The sequence below is a fragment of the Triticum urartu genome, chromosome 5, assembly GCF_003073215.2.
Source record: "Triticum urartu cultivar G1812 chromosome 5, Tu2.1, whole genome shotgun sequence".
Taxonomy (NCBI): Eukaryota; Viridiplantae; Streptophyta; class Magnoliopsida; order Poales; family Poaceae; genus Triticum; species Triticum urartu.
This window is the reverse complement of record NC_053026.1, coordinates 649610349-649632851: the sequence shown is the minus strand read 5'-3', so window position 1 is coordinate 649632851 and position 22503 is coordinate 649610349. Positions and strand designations below refer to the sequence as shown.

General features: G+C 46.6%; 2 protein-coding genes across 2 annotated transcripts; both read left to right on the top strand.

The window, feature by feature from the left end:
- The first annotated feature begins 9894 nt into the window (after nt 1-9894).
- LOC125509881 lies at nt 9895-10404 on the top strand. The gene is given in 1 exon segment (XM_048674905.1): nt 9895-10404. A coding segment is annotated over 1 exon segment (510 nt).
- A 939-nt stretch (nt 10405-11343) lies between these two features.
- Nucleotides 11344-11853, top strand: LOC125509887. The gene has a single exon (XM_048674911.1). The coding sequence runs from the start codon at nt 11344-11346 to the stop codon at nt 11851-11853; it is 510 nt and encodes a 169-aa protein (XP_048530868.1).
- The last annotated feature ends 10650 nt before the right edge of the window (nt 11854-22503 follow it).

The following is a 22503-nucleotide window of genomic DNA, read 5'->3' as shown; positions in this document are numbered from 1 at the left end:
GTGTCCCTTGTCTCCTGTTACCATCCGGCCTTGACGCACAGTTCGGGACCCCCTACCCGAGATCCGCCGGTTTTGACACCGACAACTGCCATTTAGGTCATATTGGTATAAAGTGCATGAAGAAACTCCATTCTGATGGACTTTTGGAATCACTTGGTACTTGCGAACCGTGCGTCATGGGCAAGATGACTAAAACGCCGTTCTCCAGAACTATGGAGCGAGCAACAAATTTATTGGAAATCATACATACTGATATATGTGGTCCGATGAATATTGAGGCTCGCGGCGGATATTGTTATTTTCTCACCTTCACAGATGATTTGAACAGATATGGGTATATCTACTTGATGAAACATAAGTCTGAAACATTTGAAAAGTTCAAAGAATTTCAGAGTGAAGTGGAAAATCATCGTAACAATAAAATAAAGTTTCTACGATCTGATCGTGGAGGCGAATATTTGAGTTACGAGTTTGGTCTTCATTTGAAACAATGTGGAATAGTTTCACAACTCACGCCACCCGGAACACCACAATGTAATGGTGTGTCCGAACGTCGTAATCATACTTTACTAGATATGGTGCGATCTATGATGTCTCTTACTGATTTACCGCTATCGTTTTGGGGTTATACATTAGAGACGGCTGCATTCACGTTAAATAGGGCACCATCTAAATCCGTTGAGACGACTCCTTATGAACTGTGGTTTGGCAAGAAACCAAAGTTGTCGTTTCTTAAAGTTTAGGGCTGCGATGCTTATGTGAAAAAGCTTCAACCTGATAAGCTCGAACCCAAATCGGAGAAATGTGTCTTCATAGGATACCCAAAAGAGACAGTTGGGTACACCTTCTATCACAGATCCGAAGGCAAGACTTTTGTTGCTAAGAATGAATCCTTTCTAGAGAAGGAGTTTTTATCGAAAGAAGTGAGTGGGAGGAAAGTAGAACTTGATGAGGTAACTGTACCTGCTCCCTTATTGGAAAGTAGTTCATCACAGAAACCGGTTTCTGTGACACCTACACCAATTAGTGAGGAAGCTAGTGATGATGATCATGAGACTTTAGATCAAGTTACTACTGAACCTTGTAGGTCAACCAGAGTAAGATCCGCACCAGCGTGGTACGGTAATCCTGTTCTGGAAGTCATGTTACTAGACCATGATGAACCTACGAACTATGAGGAAGCGATGATGAGCCCAGATTCCGCAAAATGGCTTGAGGCCATGAAATCTGAGATGGGATCCATGTATGAGAACAAAGTGTGGACTTTGGTTGACCTGCCCGATGATCGGCAGGCCATCGATAATAAATGGATCTTCAAGAAGAAGACAGACGCTGATGGTAATGTTACTGTCTACAAAACTCGACTTGTTGCGAAAGGTTTTCGACAAGTTCAAAGAGTTCACTACGATGAGACCTTCTCACCCGTAGCGATGCTTAAGTCCGTCCGAATCATGTTAGCTATTGCCGCATTTTATATATGATTATGAAATTTGGCAAATGGATGTAAAGACTGCATTCCTGAATGGATTTCTGGAAGAAGAGTTGTATATGATGCAACCTAAAGGTTTTATCGATCCAACAGGTGCTAACAAAGTGTGCAAGCTCCAGCGATCCATTTATGGACTGGTGCAAGCCTCTCGGAGTTGGAATAAACGTTTTGATAGTGTGATCAAAGCATATGGTTTTATACAGACTTTTGGAGAAGTCTGTATTTACAAGAAAGTGAGTGGGAGCTCTGTAGCATTTCTAATATTATATGTGGATCACATATTGTAATTGGAAATGATATAGAATTTCTGGGTAGCATAAAAGGATACTTGAATAAGAGTTTTTCAATGAAAGACCTTGGTGAAGCTGCTTACATATTGGGCATCAGGATCTATAGAGATAGATCAAGACGCTTAATTGGACTTTCACAAAGCACATACCTTGACAAAGTTTTGAAGAAGTTCAAAATGGACCAGGCAAAGAAAGGATTCTTGCCTGTGTTACAAGGTGTGAAGTTGAGTAAGACTCAATGCCCGACCAGTGTAGAAGATAGAGAGAAAATGAAAGATGTTCCCTATGCTTCAGCCATAGGCTCTATCATGTATGCAATGCTGTGTACCAGACCAGATGTGTGCCTTGCTATTAGTTTAGCAGGGAGGTATCAAAGTAATCCAGGAGTGGATCACTGGACAACGGTCAAGTACATCCTTAAATACCTAAAAAGGACTAAGGATATGTTTGTCGTTTATGGAGGTGACAAACAGCTCATCGTAAATGGTTACGTTGATGCAAGCTTTAAAACTGATCCGGACGATTCTAAATCGCAAACCGTATACCTGTTTATATTAAACGGTGGAGCTGTCAGTTGGAGCAGTTCTAAACAAAGCGTCGTGGATGGATCTACGTGTGAAGTGGAGTACATTGCTGCTTCGGAAGCAGCAAATGAAGGAGTCTGGATGAAGGAGTTCATATCCGATCTAGGTGTCATACCTAGTGCATCGGGTCTAATGAAAATCTTTTGTGACAATACTGGTGCAATTGCCTTGGCAAAGGAATCCAAATTTCACAAGAGAACCAAGCAAATCAAGAGACGCTTCAATTCCATCCGCGATCAAGTCCAGGTGGGAGACATAGAGATTTGCAATATACATACGGATCTGAATGTTGCAGACCCGTTGACTAAGCCTCTCTCACGAGCAAAACATGACCAGCACCAAGACTCCATGGGTGTTAGAATCATTACTATGTAATCTAGATTATTAACTCTAGTGCAAGTGGGAGACTGAAGGAAATATGCCCTAGAGGCAATACTAAAGTTATTATTTATTTTCTTATATCATGATAAATGTTTATTATTCATGCTAGAATTGTATTGACCGAAAACATGATACATGTGTGAATACATAGACAAACAAGATTGTCACTAGTATGCCTCTACTTGACGAGCTCGTTGATCAAAGATGGTTATGTTTCCTAACCATAGACATGAGTTGTCATTTGATAAATGGGATCACATCATTAGGAGAATGATGTGATTGACTTGACCCATTTCGTCAGCTTAACACTTGATCGTTTTAGTTTACAGCTATTGCTTTCTTCATGACTTATACATGTTCCTATGACTATGGGATTATGTAACTCCCGATTACCGGAGGAACACTTTGTGTGCTACCAAACGTCACAACGTAACTGGGTGATTATAAAGGTGCTCTACAGGTGTCTCCGATGGTACTTGTTGAGTTGACATAGATCAAGATTAGGATTTTTCACTCCGATTGTCGGAGAGGTATCTCTGGGCCCACTCGGTAATGCACATCACTATAATCCTTGCAAGCATTGTAACTAATGATTTAGTTGCGGGATGATGCATTACAGAACGAGAAAAGAGAGTTGCCGGTAACGAATTTAACTAGGTATTGAGATACCGACGATCAAATCTCGGGTAAGTAACATACCGATGACAAAGGGAACAACGCATGCTGTTATGTGGTTTGACCGATAAAGATCTTCATAGAATATGTGGGAGCCCATATGAACATCTAGGTTCCGCTATTGGTTATTGACCGGAAACGTGTCTCGTTCATGTCTACATAGTTCTCGAACTTGTAGGGTCCGCATGCTTAAAGTTCGGTGACTAACGGTATTATGAGTTTTTGTGTTTTGATGTACCGAAGGTAGATCGGAGTTCCAGATATGATCACGGACATGACGAGGAGTCTCGAAATGGTCGAGACATAAAGATCGATATATTTTACGACTATATTCGGACACCGGAAGTGTTCCGGGTGATTTCGGAGAAAACAGGAGTGCTGGAGGATTACCGGACCCCCCCCCCTCGGGAGAAATAATGGGCCTTATGGGCCTTAGTGGAGAGAGAGAGGGCTGTCCTAGGGCAGGCCGCGCGCCCCTCCCCCTCTCGTCCGAATTGGACTAGGAGAGGGGGGGGCGCCCCCCTTTCCTTCTCCCTCTCCCCATTCCTTCCCCCCTCCTAGTAGGAGTAGGAAAGAGGGGAGTCCTACTCCTACTAGGAGGAGGACTCCTCCTCCTGGCGCGCCATAGAGGGTCGGCCGGCCTCCCCCCTTGCTCCTTTGTATACGGGGGCAGGGGGCACCTCTAGACACAAGTTGATCATTGATCCCTTAGTCGTGTGCGGTGCCCCCCTTCACCTTAATCCACCTCGATCATATCGTAGCGGTGCTTAGGCGAAGCCCTATGTTGGTAGCAACATCATCACCATCACCATGCCGTTGTGTTGAAGGAACTCTCCCGTGAAGGTCTGCTGGATCGGAGTTCATGGGACGTCATCGAGCTGAACGTGTGCTGAACTCGGAGGTGCCGTACGTTCGGTACTTGGATCGGTCGGATCGTGAAGACGTTCGACTACAACAAGCGCGTTCTCATAACGCTTCCACTTACGGTCTACGAGGGTACGTGGACGATACTCTTCCCTCTCGTTGCTATGCATCACCATGATCTTGCGCGTGCGTAGGAATTTTTTTGAAATTACCCAACACTTTGAGGTACAACGACTTCAAGTGTTTCACCTGTTCTTTTGTCTTCTCAAAGATAGCATTCTTAGGACCAAAATCCAGCTGGGCTACCTCCCCTTCTTCACCTATAGCACGAAACTCGGCACGTAAGTAATATACCATATTAATATCCATACCTTCCCGAACCGGCGTAGATTCATAATCCACCATCTCATCTTCATCTCCCAACGTGTATATTGCGCTTAAATATTCCTCAATTGAAGGGGATGTTTCAGCTGATGTGGACGATGTAATAGGGGTCGCATCATCCTCTTTTGATGGTGAAGGTGTTGCTGGAGCTAATGCAGAAGCATTTGTGTTTCGTTGTTGTTTAGGCCTCCACACTTGTTTTGTGAGTGCCATGGGCCGAATTTCACTCAACAATTTGCCCCTTTGCCTCTCCTCTTTGTGCTCTACCTTCTCGTGGTTCCTCATGCGTTGTAATCTCCTTTTCATGGTCTTGGTTAAACCGGGAGGACACCACTTAGGTTGAGTATATTTGGGATCCCTTGATTTAGCCTTGCTTGTGCTTGCCTCATGATCATTCACCATGGAACCCTGCTGAACAATAACAATATCACCATCAGAAGTAGCCTGATTACCAACAACCGGCTTTTCGATCTCCTTTTGCTTGTCGCATTCTGCAATTTCTGCATTACGTGACTTAACACGCCACACTTTTTTGTTGTCCTTGCTTGGAGAAATTTTTGTTGGCCGATTAGCACCATAGCTCAAACGGCCTTGTGTGGAATAATAAAGCCTCGCGCGAGTAGGCCTTCTAGGTGCTGCCCGCCCCATATGAAAAGCATAAAGGGCCATTGGGGGCTGCCCCCATCCTCCACTGAAGCCTCTCATGTAATATGGCGCATAGGAGGGTTGTGACATCCATGGTGTCGGTGCCCATGACCCATATGGCCTTGCATAGCATCGAAACTCTTGCTCCGAAGGCAATCTTGAACGTTTTGAATGTGATGGCCGATTAGAGCTAGAACCGGTCGCTTGACTTGCATATTTGGATAGCAACATATCAAAAGTTGGCCTGATTCGCTTGTGCTTAGCTTCACTCTTTCCCCACTTGCCAACTTCTGAATTCTTGGGCTTGATAAATTTAACATGAGTATCTTCTTGTACTTGTGGTTGCCCCCCGAGTGCAGGATTTTTTATGGTGATCTTCAATACTTCCTTTCCATCCGGTTGCTTATCAAGAACAACCTCTCGTCCCAAGACTTTGTCGCCCTCCTTGCCTTTCATGGGTTCACCAATAAGAACATTATCTTTATCAGCAGATTCGGATATGCTAGGCCGAATCAACATTTTCTTTCCCGCAAGTCCATGGTGTTTATCGGGAAGGGTTGTTTATCAACTTGCATCTCAGCAAAATTCAATCGTCCATCATTAATGGACGATTGTATCTGTCATCTGAAAACATTGCAATCGTTAGTAGCATGAGAAAATGAATTATGGTACTTGCAATAAGCACGCCGTTTCAGCTCTTCAAACGATGGTATCGTGTGTGATATTCTAATCATCTTATCTTGCAAGAGAGCATCAAATATTTTATCACACTTTGATATATCAAAAGTAAACCTCACCTCCTCATCACGATTCTTGCGAATCGGCTTAAGAGCATTGCACATATAGGGTTTCTCCTTTGAGGACCAAACAAATTCAGTAGTATAGACATCAACCTCATCGTCCGAATTATCATCATTGTGTTCAACCATATGCATTCTAGGACGATCGGTTGTAGACCTATGGACCTCTTTACTTCGACTCTCTTGGCCAAAGCTTTTTGTAAGACTTGATTAATACTCAAAAACTCATAACTTTCTAGCTTCTCTTGAATGTGAGTTTTCAAACCATTAAGAACAAGATCCGCCAAGTCTCTCTCAGTTATCACTAAGCTATAACACCGGTTTTTTATATCTCTAAATCTCTTGACATAATCGGTGACCGATTCATCACATGTTTTTGCTTAACCGATGTAAGATGTGAAAACTTCAGCTCATTATCACAGCTATAAAAGTGATCATGAAACTTTTGCTCTAATTGCGACCATAAGAGAACTGAACCATGTGGTAAAGCATCAAACCATGAAAATGTGGTGCCAGTTAAAGACAAGGGAAATAAACGCACTTTCAACTCTTGTATGGAACCTGCTTCACCCAACTCTGCTAGATACTGACTCACATGCCCCCAAGTCGTTTTCGTACCCTCACCACTAAATCTAACAAAATCAGGAATCTTATAACCTTGAGGGTAAGAAATTGCATCGAAGTGTTCAGGATAAGGCTTTTGGTACACACGACTCTTTACTTTCGGCTCGTTTCCGAAAGTTTCTAGAAACATCTTATGCAAATCCTCCCTTAATTTAGCTAAAATTAGATCCGACGTAGATGACGATGTTTGTGGCAATGACATAGGAGCAACCTGGGTACTAGCTATTGGTGCCACTTGTGAGATGGGCGCCGAACCATAATTCGGCGGAAGACCAAACATGCTTGCGCCTATGGGTGGTGTGACAAAGTGATTCGGCGTTGACGCCAAATTGGGCACACGCATAATAGGATTAGGGTATGTAGGTGTAGCCACAAGCTGGTTGGTTTGAGTAGGGTAAAAATTCAACGGCATATTATATTGTTGTTGCATAGGTGGTGCCGATGAAATAGGTAAAATTGGACTAGGGTTTTCGGATATACCAATAGTACCATTAGATGATGGAGGCATATTTTTATGAGAATTAGCACTAGCCACAAAAGAATTGTATGCCATCACATTACCCTTACTAACAAGACTTTCAATCACAACCACTTGCTCTGGAGAAAAAACTTTACTCATAGTGATCACATCTTGTTCGTCGATGAGGGGAGGAAAATTGACATTTCCAGCCGGAGTGATGTTGCCTTGACGGTCCTTCTTGAAACTTGAAAGAAACGCTTCCAAATCCTCCTCCTCGTGCTTCTTCTTGAGCGCCTCAAAAGCCTCTTCACGCTGCTTCTTGAGCGCTTCGTAGGCTTGGCGATGTTCATCCGATAGTTCATCAAGACCGGGCTTAATGATGTTACCGGCGTCAACTTCTGAGGGCTTGGGGAGATTAGACATGGTTGATGATGATTCTTGAAGCGCGGTACGCAAGCAATTCGGCGGGTGCTTTTCGGCGGGTGCTTTTCAGGACCCGTCCGGAAGCGCGGTACGCAAGCAATTCGGCGGGTGCTTTTCAGGACCCGAAACCACACGCCCCGGGAGGGATCCCGTCTGGACGCGCGTCGGCTATGGGCTGCCCTAGGTGAGTTCGCCCACCCCTAGAGCCTCGAGGATCGCTGCCCTTCAACACAAAGAACGAACGAAGAACAAAAGAGAAAGAACCAAGGAGAGATGTAAAACTAAGGTAAAAAGTAGATGGGTTTTGCGGTTGTGTGTTGTTGTTCAATCGACCATCACCACTTAGGTATATAAGAGGTGGCTGGACTTCCCGTGCAAGGAAAAGGCTTCGATTTACGTCCAAAACCCTAGTCAATTTCGGATTGGTTTTATCCGAACTTTCCAAAACTGTTCGGTTTAAACTGGCTGCACCTTACGGGTCCTTTTTGTGGCAGTAAACGACCTCGGATGAAAACGAGTCCGGAAGCAATCTTGACCGTTTCGATGAGGTGAACAACTTTCATGTTGAACGTTTTTCGATTCGAGGCCATCTTCAGGGCCGAATCGTTCGCACAAAACAGACTGTCACTCACGCCACTCATCAGACATATGTCTGATAGGGCGCGCCATATGTAGCCTTCTGGCAGGGCTGCATTCGAATGGTTCTATCTTTGCATACGAACTCAGATTGGAACAATTTTTATATCAAAATCGATCGTTTCGATGAGACGAAGACAATCTGTGTAGATCATTTTTCCATACGAGGCAGTCTTGGGGGCGTAATCAGCCGAATAGTGTTCTGAATACAAAATCTCGGTATTTCAAGCACAACTTCGGCCTTCGAGATGAGATTGGATGGCGATGGCCCAAACATCAAAGTTTCTTTTTCTAAAAATATGGAACTTTCTTACTTTGAGCACTTCTTCATTTGAAGTCATCGTAATTAAGTTCTTGGTCGTGCCAAAATCTGGTGTCAACGGTATCCAAGCGATTTCTTCTCAACTATTTGGAGTCTTTAATTGCTATCAAGTTAAACTCACTTATGGATCCAGAGAAGGGCAAAACAGCAATATCATATGACCGCATGAGGTATCAAAGATCAGTTCAGGCAATACCTGCCGTCGCCCTCCCATGGTCAAACTTAACTCCGACCGATCTTACACAGCAGGTGCGGCTGGTGCAGGTACGGTGCTTCGAGATGACCAGGGGAATATAATCTTCTCCGTGTGCAGATCGCTATACTCTTGTCGCGATGCTCTGGAGGCTGAGTTGTGTGCTTGCATGGAGGGCTTATCATTTGCGATTCAGAGAAGCGAGTGTTGGGCTAATAAGCCGCGGCCACGCACCGGACGCGACCAGCGCGTGTATGGGCGCGAGCTGGCCGGGTCGGGTGCATCGGAACCGCGGGAGTGTGTGCGTGCGTGCGTACAGGTGCAGCACGGGGCGTGTCCGTGCGCATGTGAGTCGTGTGCGTGGGTGTAGGAGTAGCTGTTGGGCGAGTCGCGTGGGTGATCGAGGGTGTGGCCGTTGGAGCTCGCCGTGGGGCGCGCGCGTCGGAGCGCGACGCGGGCACGAGCGTAGCGCGGGCGATCAAGAGCGAGTGGAGGCGTTGGGTACGTGCCCGGTGCGCTGGCTCGGGGCTATAAAGCCGCGCGAGGGCCGTTGTAACAGCTGCGGGTGTGTGTGTTGAGTTTGTGCTCTGGAAAGGTGTTCGTGCACCAAAAAAACCACCTCGCCGTGTCCCTATTCTTCTTCCTCCTTCCCCTCTTTCTTCCTTGAGTGAGCCACGGCAACAGAGAGAGCAAGGAGGAGTGTGGCGAGGGACTGGCGGTTCCAACAATTGGTATTAGAGCCAGGTTCTGTTTAGGGCGCGCCGGCGATGTCGATCGTCCCGTACGCTGGCGGAGCAAGCGGGTCGATGCCGCAGGCGGTGCCACTACTCACCGATGACAACTACACGGCGTGGTCGATCAAGGTGGAGGCGAACCTTGATGCGGCCGGGCTGTGGGAGGCGGTGGTGGTGCCGGAGGACGCGGCGGCCGCCATCATCGCGAAGAAGGACAAGCCCGCTCGCGCCTACCTGCTCAGTGCACTCGCCGAGGAGTTGTTGTTGCAGGTAGCATCGAAGAAGACCGCAGCAGAGGTGTGGGCGAGTCTGAAGACCAGGTTTCTGGGCGCCGATCGCGTGCGGGCAGCACGGCTGGGCACGCTCCGGGGTGAATTCGAGCTCCTGCGCATGGCGGAGTCCGAGACCCTGGACGCGTTCGCCGGCAAGCTGGGCAGCATGGCGGCGTGCTACGCGGCACTGGGCTCGATCCTGGAGGATGCGGCGCTCGTCAAGAAGTTGCTCGATTCGGTCCCAGATCGTCTGTACGCGGCGGTGGCGGGGATTGAGCAGTTCTGCGACGTCGGCACAATGCCGTTCGAGGACGCGTTGGGGCGGCTGAAGGCTTTCGACGAGAGGCTGCGTCGGCGCGGGGAGGACGGAGGCAACCATGGCGGCGAGCAGCTGATGTTCACCGCGGAACAGTGACAGGCGCGCGAGCGGCAGTGAGGCAGAGCTCGGGATGATGATGACGGGGCGCGCAGCATGGCATCGGGCTTCGGCGGCAACAAACGAGGCCGGTGCTACAAGTGTGGTGAGCGGCGTCACTTCAAATGTGACTGCCCGCAATGGAAGAAGGCGCCGGCGGCGGAGCGTGCCCTGCTGGTCGACGGCGACGTCGAGGACGCCGGGCTGCTCTAAGCCGCGGCTTAGGGCACGAGTGTTGGGCTAATAAGCCGCGGCGACGCACCGGACGCGACCAGTGCGTGTATGGGCGCGAGCTGGCCGGGTCGGGTGCATCAGGACCGCGGGAGTGTGTGCAGGCGTGCGTACAGGTGCAGCACGGGGCGTGTCCGTGCGCATGTGAGTCGTGTGCGTGGGTGTAGGAGTAGCTGTTGGGCGAGTCGCGTGGGTGATCGAGGGCATGGCCGTTGGAGCTCGCCGTGGGGCGCGCGCGTCGGAGCGCGACGCGGGCACGAGCGGAGCGCGGGCGATCAAGAGCGAGTGGAGGTGTTGGGTACGTGCCCGGTGCGCTGGCTCGGGGCTATAAAGCCGCGCGAGGGCCGTTGTAACAGCTGCGGGTGTGTGTGTTGACTTTCTGCTCTGGAAAGGTGTTCGTGACCGAAAAAAACCACCTCGCCGTGTCCTTGTTCTTCTTCCTCCTTCCCCTCTTTCTTCCTTGAGTGAGCCACGGCAACAGAGAGAGCAAGGAGGAGTGCGGCGAGGGACTGGCGGTTCCAACAATTGGTATTAGAGCCAGGTTCTGTTCAGGGCACGCCGGCGATGTCGATCGTCCCGTACGCTGGCGGAGCGAGCGGGTCGATGCCGCAGGCGGTGCCACTACTCACCGGCGACAACTACACGGCGTGGTCGATCAAGGTGGAGGCGAACCTTGATGCGGCCGGGCTGTGGGAGGTGGTGGTGGTGCCGGAGGACGCGGCGGCCGCCGTCATCGCGAAGAAGGACAAGCCCGCGCGCGCCTACCTGCTCAGTGCACTCGCCGAGGACTTGTTGTTGCAGGTAGTATCGAAGAAGACCACAGCAGAGGTGTGGGCGAGTCTGAAGACCGGGTTTGTGGGCGCCGATCGCGTGCGGGCGGCACGGCTGGCCACGCTCCGGGGTGAATTCGAGCTCCTGCGCATGGCGGAGTCCGAGACCCTGGACGCGTTCGCCGGCAGGCTGGGCAGCATGGCGGCGCGCTACGCGGCACGGGGCTCGATCCTGGAGGATGCGGCGCTCGTCAAGAAGTTGCTCGATTCGGTCCCAGATCGTCTATACGCGGCGGTGGCGGGGATTGAGCAGTTCTGCGACGTCGGCACAATGCCGTTCGAGGACGCGTTGGGGCGGCTGAAGGCTTTCGACGAGAGGCTGCGTCGGCGCGGGCAGGACGGAGGCAACCACGGCGGCGAGCAGCTGATGTTCACCGCGGCACAGTGGCAGGCGCGCGAGCGGCAGCGAGGCGGAGCTCGGGATGATGATGACGGGGCGCGCAGCATGGCATCGGGCTTCGGCGGCAATAAACGAGGCCGGTGCTACAAGTGTGGTGAGCGGGGTCACTTCAAACGTGACTGCCCACAATGGAAGAAGGCGCCGGCGGCGGAGCGTGCCCTGCTGGTTGACGGCGACGTCGAGGACGCCGGGCTGCTCTAAGCCGCGGCTTAGGGCGCGAGTGTTGGGCTAATAAGCTGCGGCGACGCACCGGACGCGACCAGCGCGTGTATGGGCGCGAGCTGGCCGGGTCGGGTGCATCGGGACCGCGGGAGTGTGTGCGTGCGTGCGTACAGGTGCAGCACGGGGCGTGTCCGTGCGCATGTGAGTCGTGTGCGTGGGTGTAGGAGTAGCTGTTGGGCGAGTCGCGTGGGTGATCGAGGGCGTGGCCGTTGGAGCTCGCCGTGGGGCGCGCGTGTCGGAGCGCGACGCGGGCACGAGCGGAGTGAGCGGAGCGCGGGCGATCAGGAGCGAGTGGAGGCGTTGGGTACGTGCCCGGTACGCTGGTTCGGGGCTATAAAGCCGCGCGAGGGCCGTTGTAACAGCTGCGGGTGTGTGTGTTGAGTTTGTGCTCTGGAAAGGTGTTCGTGCACCGAAAAAAACCACCTCGCCGTGTCCCTGTTCTTCTTCCTCCTTCCCTTCTTTCTTCCTTGAGTGAGCCACGGCAACAGAGAGAGCAAGGAGGAGTGCAGTGAGGGACTGGCTGTTCCAACAGCGAGCTCCCAGTTGTCATTGAGATGAACTCATTAGTCGCGGTCAAGATGATCCAGGGGCGTGATCAAGACAGATCTATTTATGCATCTCTAGTTAAAGAGATTAGATATCTCTTATCTCTTCGTGAAAATTGTATTACTCATATTAGTCGTTCTCGAAATAAGATTAGCGATAGCTTAGCGAATTTCACTTGTACAGAGGGTAGAACAATGACTTGGATAGGTTCTGGTCCCTCTTGCGCTATGGAACTAGCTACTGCTGAGTGTAACACTACTATGGTTTGAGTAATACAATTTATCACCCGCATAAAAAAAAATGTTTTAGCAGAGAAAGGAAAGACGCCAACGTACCACAAAGAAAACACAGATTGCAGATGAGCTACCCTTTACCTGGCACATAAATCGGCCGGGACTAATTCAGAGAACAGGCCAAGCAGTAAGCTCAGCGTCGACCACGAGTTGAAGCGAAACAGCTTGCGTGGTGAAAGTAGGTTACATGTTTGTCCTGCCCACTTTGATGAGTCAATTAACATCCATCTACTCTGTAGTAGGATCTTTTCCTGCAGTATCTGTTTTTGAAGGTGATCTTAAAAACATCTCTATGTGGGGTGGGTTGCTTGGCTGTGCAATAAGTTTCTTTTGCTTTTTTTTTGAAAAGGGAAACATCCTCGGCCTCTGCATCGGAGAGATGCATACGGCCACCTTTATTAAACAAGCAAATAGGTTTAACACAAGTCTAAAAGTCTCAAACAAAACTGCTCACAGAGAGCTAAGGAGCAAAAACAAAAGCACAGCCGGCCGGCAAGAGAAAGACAGGAAAACTAATTGCCTATCCTATTACATGACCGCCATCCAAACCGGCTGAAAATATTCCGTGCTACCATCTCCCATCGGATAGATCCAGTAACCAAATGCTCTCTGGCCTCCGTCGGAGTGAGTAATGACCACATACGGATCAACGCATTGGCTCGGAATATAACCTGCAAAAATGAGTATTTGATATTCTGTTAAAGACTAAATCATTTCTGCAGTTCCAGATAGCCCATAATAATGCACATACTCCTACACGAATGTGTCTTGCTGTTTGGAGCTCAATCCTATCCAACCACGTTCCAAATAACGTGTTAATATTATGTAGAGGAGTAATATTAAAGGCTATGTTCACTGATTGCCAAAGAATTTTTGTCATAGGACACCCGAGAAAGAGGTGCTTGATTGTTTCATCTCTATCACAAAAGCTACACCGGCCGGAGCCACTCCAGTTGCGTTAATCAAGTTATCCTTAGTTAAAATGACTTGTTTATGCATAAATCACATGAACACTTTATTGGTAGTTTACCACTTTTTCCTTCTCTGGGTTAGTTAAATGGAAGTGAAGGCAACTAGTATTTCAAAATAGAAGTGCAATCTTGTGTATGCAAATAATTTGTATGAAAATAATATATGATACTTTTCGCAATATATAGGACATATTTGCTAACTGATCTTGTTTACTCCATTCAAAACTGAAGTCGATTGAACAAACAGGAATAGAAAATAACATGCACAGAAGGAACACACGATTTCTTTGAATTATAATAACATTTTTTTATCAATCACTTCCCTTCTAGAGGATAGGCTGAATCCTGGCTTTATAAGTAAAAGCCAAATGGCAGATGGAATGGAACGGTCGAATATCAAAGAGCAGCAAGCGAGGATCGGATCCCTATCTCTGCAGTGTTGAGAGCCTTGCCCTGCTAAAGGAAATCAATCCATTTATGCCTTTGTTTATAGTTTTTCGATTTCGTTGGTAGGTTATTGCCTTTTCTTCTTCTTTTGGTCAATTAAATGGAAATGCAATGCAACTATATAGAAAACAAAAGTGCAATATTGTATATGCCAATAATTTGTATGAAACCGATGTATGAAAAATTTCACAACATATAGGTACCTATTACTAACCGGATCTTGTTTACTCCATTAAAATGGAAAGCCATTGAATCTTGTTTTTTTTTCATTGAATCTTGTTTACTCCATAAAAATGGAAAGCCATTGAACAAAAAGCAATAGAAAATAGCATGCATGCATAGAAGGAAATGAGAATTGTACCTGTTGTGCCCTGGTTGGAACAAAAATGCCAACGGAGATCAAATATAAGTATTCATTCCTAGCTCCATATTACATACGCCACCATCGTTCCTCCCCACATTCAAGTTGTGAAAGCGGTGATTAAGGGTCTCCCCGTGTGCCCACTGTGGGTACCGATTCAATTTTTTTGGGTGTCAGATTCCGTAGTGCAAGAGGATAATGAAGCTTCTGCTAGCTCGATGCACTCAGTGGGGGATACAAGGGGACCAGCAGGGGCCTGGCCCCCCCTAACATCTCATATTTGTTGCTAATCATCTAATGAACAGTGCACAATTAGCGAGTGTTTTGCTGCTAAAAACCTACTTTCTAGTGATTTGGCCCTCCTCAACCAGTTCTAACAGCCCTCGGCCTACTGATAATATTTTTCTGGCTCCGCCACTGGATGCACTGAAGTGAAAAGCTAGCCTCTAGGTAGCGATTGATTCATTCCAGAATGTGTACTAGAGTAGGACACCCATCATCCCATCAAAACAACCAGCATAATTGCCCCACATCCCCGGCACACATGCGCCGCCGTGAAGAACTAGCGCCACTCAGGCACGCTACACCGCGCCCAAGCACCCATCGCCACGCCAACGGTGAAGCTACCAGCCAGAGCCGTCCATGCCAGATCCGATCACGAACGCCGTTGCGCCGCCGCCGCTGTCCACGAGAAGCTCATTACCGTGCCCAAGAGCCACCTATCCCACGGGAAGGTCCCTGCCGCAGTCGTCGGCCACATGGCTTCCTCTGAAGCGTCCTCTAATGGCGGCAAAGAGGAGGAACAATAGACTTGTCGTGGCGGCGGCTAAGGGTTGCCAATGGGATTACCCAGGTGGTTATTGGACTCTCATCCCCGTCCCCGCGACAGCCTTTTCATGCTTGTCCTCATCCTCATACCCAGGGGCGATTCTGCTGGGGGGGCTTTAACAGGCTCAAGCCCCTCCTCCAGCACTATAAAATTTGTTTCTACTACTAGTTTTAAGGCCCAGCCCAACTACTTGCAGGCCCAATCCAACACATATTTGCATGACCCAGACAGCCCAGCCCGCCCTTCATTTTTTTCTAGATTCGCCACTGCTCATACCCGTCTGCGGGAATAAAAAGATTCCCATCCCCATCCCCGTCGGGTTTTTAATCCCCGTGGGAAACCCATACATGCAATCAACAACAACCTTCGGCCACATTTTAGTAAAAAAAATGCATTTCAGCATAATAAACAATATGATGTGGTTAGCTTAGGAATTTCTTAGGGATTTTTAGCAAAATGGGTGGGGGGTAAAAATTTGGGTGGGTAAGGGTGGGAATTACCTAGGGTCTACTAATTTTGTAGCCCACATGTAAGGCCTTCACGGGTAAGGCCGGTAACAGGCACGGATAATGCTATCCCATCCCTATTCCCGTCTTACACGCTGGGTAAGGTATTTGACCCACCAACTTCCCTAATAGAGTAATTACCCACGGGGACGTGGGTAATGGTTAACCATTGCCAGGTTCAGGCTGCCTCTCCCAAGTCGTGTGCGAGCGATGACGAGGTTGTTGATGATCATATCCAGGATGTTGAAGTTAAGTAGTTGCATTACAGTATTTGCAGGGCATGCATCAAATTTTGAAGCCCATAATCTTGGCAAATTTTCCCTTTCACTCGTTCCTGATCGCTACATGTGGTTTTCTCCTCATGACCCTATTTGAATACATGTGAACACCATTGGAAAAAAAAATACCTGTGAACATTCTCTTTGATCAATAAAGTTTGGCATTCCCTAAAAAAATCTACTCCCTACATTTTTAAATATTTGTCCTTTAAAGATTTCAAATAGACTATCACATACGGATGTATATATAAATATTCTAGAGTGTAGATTCATTCATTTTGCTCCGTACGTAGTCACTTGTCGAAATCTGGAGGGAGTAGGTATGAGTTGGCAAACTAAAAAAATGTTTTTTGTCGTTAATTCAATGACTCCTTCAAAAATGACTCCCTCAAACAGTTTTTCAATTTGTGTATGAAACACTGGAAACTTTAATATGTACTGTATGAATAAGTGTAAATTATTTCAAAATGCCACAAAGCCAATGGAAATAGGAAAAAAAAAAAAAGGAAGTGCACAGCCAGGAATCGAACCCGGGTCTGTACCACTATGGACTACATACAGAGCAATAAGTGAATCTACACTCTAAAGTATGTCTATATACATCCGTAGGTAGTTTGTAGTGGAATCGCTACATGTAGTTTTCTTCTCATGACCCTATTTAAATACCTATGAACATTATGTTTGATCAATAAATTTTGGCATTCCACTAAAATAAGCTAGGTATGAGTTGGGAAATTAAAAAAGGTTTTTTTTGTCGTTAATTCAGCGACTCCTTAAAAAACGACTCATCCAAACTGTTGAAATATAACCCTTGCGGTTATAGGGTATAATCTCCGCTCCCTGTATTAACGACAGTTCTCATTGTATAAATAACATGTCAATCATCAATAGAGAAAAGTTCAATTCATTTTGTCTCTCGCTCTTGAAATCGACTCGCGATACGTTATCAGCACGCTCACATTGAGCGAATTCCATCGAAGACAGAAGAGGAGGAAAACAAGCGCTGAACAGCGGCCTCGGCACGTACCGTCGACGGACGACGGTTGACCAAACTGCTCTATACGGCAAGGTGAGCCCATGCTCGACGTCGCTCTGGTGCAGCGGTCAGTCTCCGTGGGGATGGCGGCCCCTGCACTCCATCCCGATGCGGTTGTGGCGGCCCGCGCGTGTAGCCCGGATACCGCCCTCGGCGGAAGCGACGGCGCCTCGACCCCTGACTCCGTGCGGTTCGCTCGCGGCATCTGCTTCTCCAGCAGAAACAGTGGTTACATACGATGGAGTTTCTCTCGGCAACCGCAGACAACGACGGCGCTCGTCCTCGCGGATGGGGGTGGCGGTTGCGCGCGACCTAAATCTTCGACCGGCGTGCAGCCCGCGACCCGGTCCAAGCCACCGCAATGGCGCCCTTGGCGCTGAACGTGCCGATCCGATCGGCAATCGCCCCGTCAATGGCAAGTAGGCGCAAACCACAACATACATTGTGTAAAATCAGTAAGTCATTATATGACTTATTTGTAGTCGGTATATTTTAGTACAACCGACGTAATGAGTTCTTTACACATAAGGATTACTCCTACACTGATGATTACCCATACATTTTAAGTGTGTGATCATCTAAATGATGAAATTTGAGATGAAGGATTTGGGTTAAACCTCAAGCACCTTCACTCATAAATTATGGTACAAATGTTGTCTATATCCTGATTAAATTGGAGAAAATGATCGTGGATAAATCTTATGCATCCATAACTCTTATGGCTTTGTTCTGTAGACGTAGAGAAAGATCCATTAAGACCATGGATTGATGGGAATGCGATATTGGACATAGACTTCCATATTCTAGTGTCATTGGACCCACCACACATAATCGGTTAGGACTCAAGAATATCTTTTGATATCTTCAAGGCATCAAACATTTTGTTCTAATCTTACAGTTTCAGAGAAATCTGGACACCAATATCATTGGATATATCAATCAGATCTGTACTATGTCAGATCATAGACAAAGTTTGTGTTCCTGCTAGGTGTGATAGACATCTCATGAGAATCTTCGACTCAGGCCTCATGGTTACATCCACCAGCCATTATCTCAAGATAATGGTTCTTATGTTGCCAGGATGCAAACAGATTACATAATAAGCAATATCGATATATTGCGTATCTTGCAAGTCTAATCATGTGACCGATTTGTTCACCAAGTTTCTAACAACTTTTACATTTTAGAAATATGTTCAAGGAATTGGTATGTGATGGCTTTGGAATTTGCAAGAATCAGGGGGAGTATCTTCCTGAATTGTTCGTGTTCAAAGCATCATATTATACTCTTTTTCCCGTCATGAGTTTACTTTACAAGTTCTTATAAAGGGTTTTAATGAGGTAATATCAACGCAAGATCATATTTCATACTTTCTGTTTTCTCACTGGGGTTCTTAGGAAAGTATATACGACATATTTATTATCTTCTAAATTCTATGAATTTCTCATATCGAGTTGAAAGAGGCAATAACTATTCTATGTTGCATTATTTCTTCTTACTTTTCCCACTGGGTTTGAAAAAGTTTTGGCAACATATTAAACACTACCCCTCACATTTTTCCCACCGGGTTTTTGAGGAGATTTTATCAAATGATGAACTATAATACAACCAGCTTAAAAATACTATATAATACAATCAAGCGGTGATTAGTGAAAGTGTTGAAATATAACCCTCGCGGTTATATGGGATAATCCCTGCTCCCTGACCGTCACGTGTAGTTCCAGGATTGTAGGAACAGTCATGACGGTTCCCTGGAGCGACGCCTTCACAAATCAGGGACGCGGCCGTTCCCATTGTATAAATAGCATGTCAATCATCAATAAAGAAGAGTTCGATTCATTTTATCTCTCGCTTTAGAAATCGACTCGCAATACAAACAGTTTTTTCAATTTGCGTACAGGATTGTAGGAACAGTCACGACGGTTCCCTGGAGCGACGCCTCCACAAATCAGGGACGCGACCGTTCCCATTGTATAAATAGCACGTCAATCCTCAATAAAGAAGAGTTTGATTCATTTTGTCTCGCGCTTTAGAAATCGACTCGCAATACTCTTCAATTTGCGTACGAAACGCTGGAAACTTTAATATGTACTCCTACTATATGAATAAAGTGTAAATTCTTTCAAAATGCCACAAAGCCAATGAAAATAGGAAAAAAAAATAGAAGTGCACCAGCCGGTAATCGAACCCGGGTCTGTACCGTGGCAGTGTACTATTCTACCACTAGACCACTGGTGCTTGGACGTCCAAAATTGTTTGAACGGCCTATGGATTTTAGTGCTAGCATTCCTTTCACTGAAAATCAGACGCGCATTTCAGTATTGACAAACTAAGCTTTCAGACGTACTACAATGTTGGATCCAGACGAAGGGAAGAAGCCAACGTGTCAGAAAGACAGAAAGTGGTAAATTCATTCCAGAACTAATTCAGAGCTAGATAATCTGTTATGGGCAAACAAACCACAATACAACTTCCTTTTTTCATTTCGCTTGATGCAAAATGGCAGAGCAGCCATACATATCGAAACAGAGGTCGAAACGATGAGGTAAAAGGATCCATTACAGCATACGACATATGGGTGCTACATCATGGCCCAGGAAGGCAGGAACTAAGTTGCCGAAGATGGAAGAGCAGCAAGCATTACTCGGATCCTAGAGGCATGTCGGAGAACGTATTCCGATCTCTAGCAGCATTGAGAAGCTTCCACTGCTGAAGGAAATCAATCATTTTGGAAATGAAGTCAAATCATACAAATGGTAGCCAAAGTAACAGATGCTTATGTATTCATACATATACGGTAGCTTACTGGTTGAATTCTTGGTTAATCCTGCAGATAATACATGAAAGTAAGGAGAAAGAGACACAACAATTTTGTGGGGTAAATGTTTCCGGGCAAATAGCTGTACATGCCAATAATTTGTATGAAAAAGATATATGGTACTCTTCACAACATGCAGGGTATATTTGCTAACCGATTTTGTTTACTCCATTCAAAATTGAAAGCAATTGAACAAACAACAATAGAAAGTAACATGCACAGAAGAAACTGAGAATTGTACCAGTTGTGCCCTTGGATTGGAACAAAGATGACCCTTTTGAAAAATTTACATCTTTTGACAAATAACAACAAAAATTTACATCGACTATACGGTATATGAAAGTGTTCAACTGACAAGCATACCCTCTTCCAAAAGACATCTTTTGAAAAAATTACAATAACTGGCAAGTAACAAGAATATAGTGTTCCTTTTCTGTGCTAATTTAGAAGGCCATCACTGAACTGAGAAGAGTGAATGCCAAGCACCTTTTAATGCCAAACATGCATATGAGAGTTTAAAATGCTCAAAACTTCGGAAACATGACATAAGAAAGTATCCTAGATGCAACCTTAGAGAAACAGAAAACATTGCTCAGGACTAAATAATAATTTTAGTTGATGGAAAAGCCTCTTAAATTTTCAGTTTTCGGTAGAACTGTACAAATTCCATACATCTTTTTACCGGGAATCAAAATCTTAGATGGATCTAAAGGTTATTTAGATTTCTTTAGTATGCCAATTTATATAAATCTAAAAAGGGTAGATGACCACAAGTTCTTTGCAACAAATTGTAGGCAGAATTCACCACAGCAAACAGAACATGAAAGACATCATACATAACCATGTTGCAGGACACCGTACAAACACCAGGGAAGTCTTGAATCACGTGAAAACAGTTACATTACTCATTCAATCCAATAGACTCCTCTCCTCTCTTTATCACCTTTGTACTCCCCGTATGTTATATAGAGTGAAGATGTTGGTCCTGAGTAGCATGTATGTGGCTGAGTTAATTAGGTTTATAGTTTAACTATCTTTATTCTACACAACAGAATATTCAGTTAGAGCAAGGCAGATTAAAACTAGAGTCAGCACAAGTGCAATAACCTTGTGAGCAACTAAGGGAAACTGTTTACAGTGGTGGTCAAATAAGTATCATCCGGTGGAATTCATCCATAGCAACAACCATCCTTCCCATTCTGCAAAAAGAGTCTGTCATAGTTTAATGGCAGGCTATATATGAAAATTTCAACCAGGTGACTGCGCCTCCCTGCTTCAACCTGTTGGCCGGCTCATTCAACCTTAAGCGAGGCTTCTACTTTAAATCGGGTATGTCACAACCATCGGGTTGAATTTATCCGTAGCACCAGCCATCGCGCAAAAAAGCAACAACCACCACAGTTAAATGGCAGGATGACTAATGCTATGCACAAATTGAACCAGAGGATTGGCTCCCTGCTTCTGCGTGCTAACTTTGGGGGTGGTGGAGGGCATGTCACAACTATAACCTGGTTTGAAGCTATCCATAGCATCAGCCATCTTACCCAACGTGGGGAATCGGCAACCACCGTTGAAGGGTAGGATGGATGATGCTATGGGCAAGTTCAACCAGAGGACCTGCTCCCTTGTTCTGCCTGTCGACTCCGGGGATGACGGAGGCAGCGGCGCGCGGCGCTCTGCCATCGGTCGAAAAGGTGGTGCGCTCCCGCCGGGAAGAGTATCCCGTAGCGCGCGCGCGATCCGTGGCGGAGGGGCGGTCGGAGAGGAAACGAGAGGGCGCACAAACCTCGACCGTTGCTCCCCGTCGTCGCCGCCGCCCTCCGCCGCCGCCAATCGGGTTAGCCTGGTTAGGGTTTGTCGGAGGGGCGATGCTATATATCAAGGGAGCCGCTCGCCTCATCCCACATCACGCCATGTTTTGGACCGACGGCCCACGTGCACTCGTTCAACGTGTGTTTTGCCAAGCTAAAGGCGCCCCCATCAGTTCGGCCCACCAAAACCAGGGTCTTTTCTTTATGAAAACTTTATTTTAATCTCATTAATTTTATATAATAATTAACTAAGTCAATAAAAATATAAATATAGTTGTGTGTGATAGTATTCACACTTATATTCATAAAAGGAGAAGCAAAAACCAGAGGGTTGCCCTGACGCTTAGTTTTGGACATGACTACCTAAACAACCCATTCAAGACTCCCGTATCTTCCATAAATCCTTCTTTTGTCATGGCCGCTTTAAGTAAATGTAAGCATCAGGGTAAGCCATGATAAGAAGTTTCCAGAATGCCATTGATGCTCCGGTTCCGACATTTGGCATGATTTGAGGGAGAGTGAAGGCGCTCGGAAGTAATTTACCCCCCACGCTCTTGATCCCTACCTTGGCTTGGAAAGTAGCCTCCCTTGTGAAACTGAGAGAGCCATGGTAGTCATACATATTGCACATAAGCTAGTGGTATAGTAAATGGGGGACGAAAACCTTGAGACAACCTTGAAGCCGCTTGGGACACTGTGCTCACACTCCCCAATGATAGGTGCAGCCTGGAGC

Bases quoted from the DNA above. Each gene is read 5' to 3' on its own strand.
- LOC125509887 (XM_048674911.1), top strand. From the start codon at position 11,344: ATGGCGGAGTCCGAGACCCTGGACGCGTTCGCCGGCAGGCTGGGCAGC.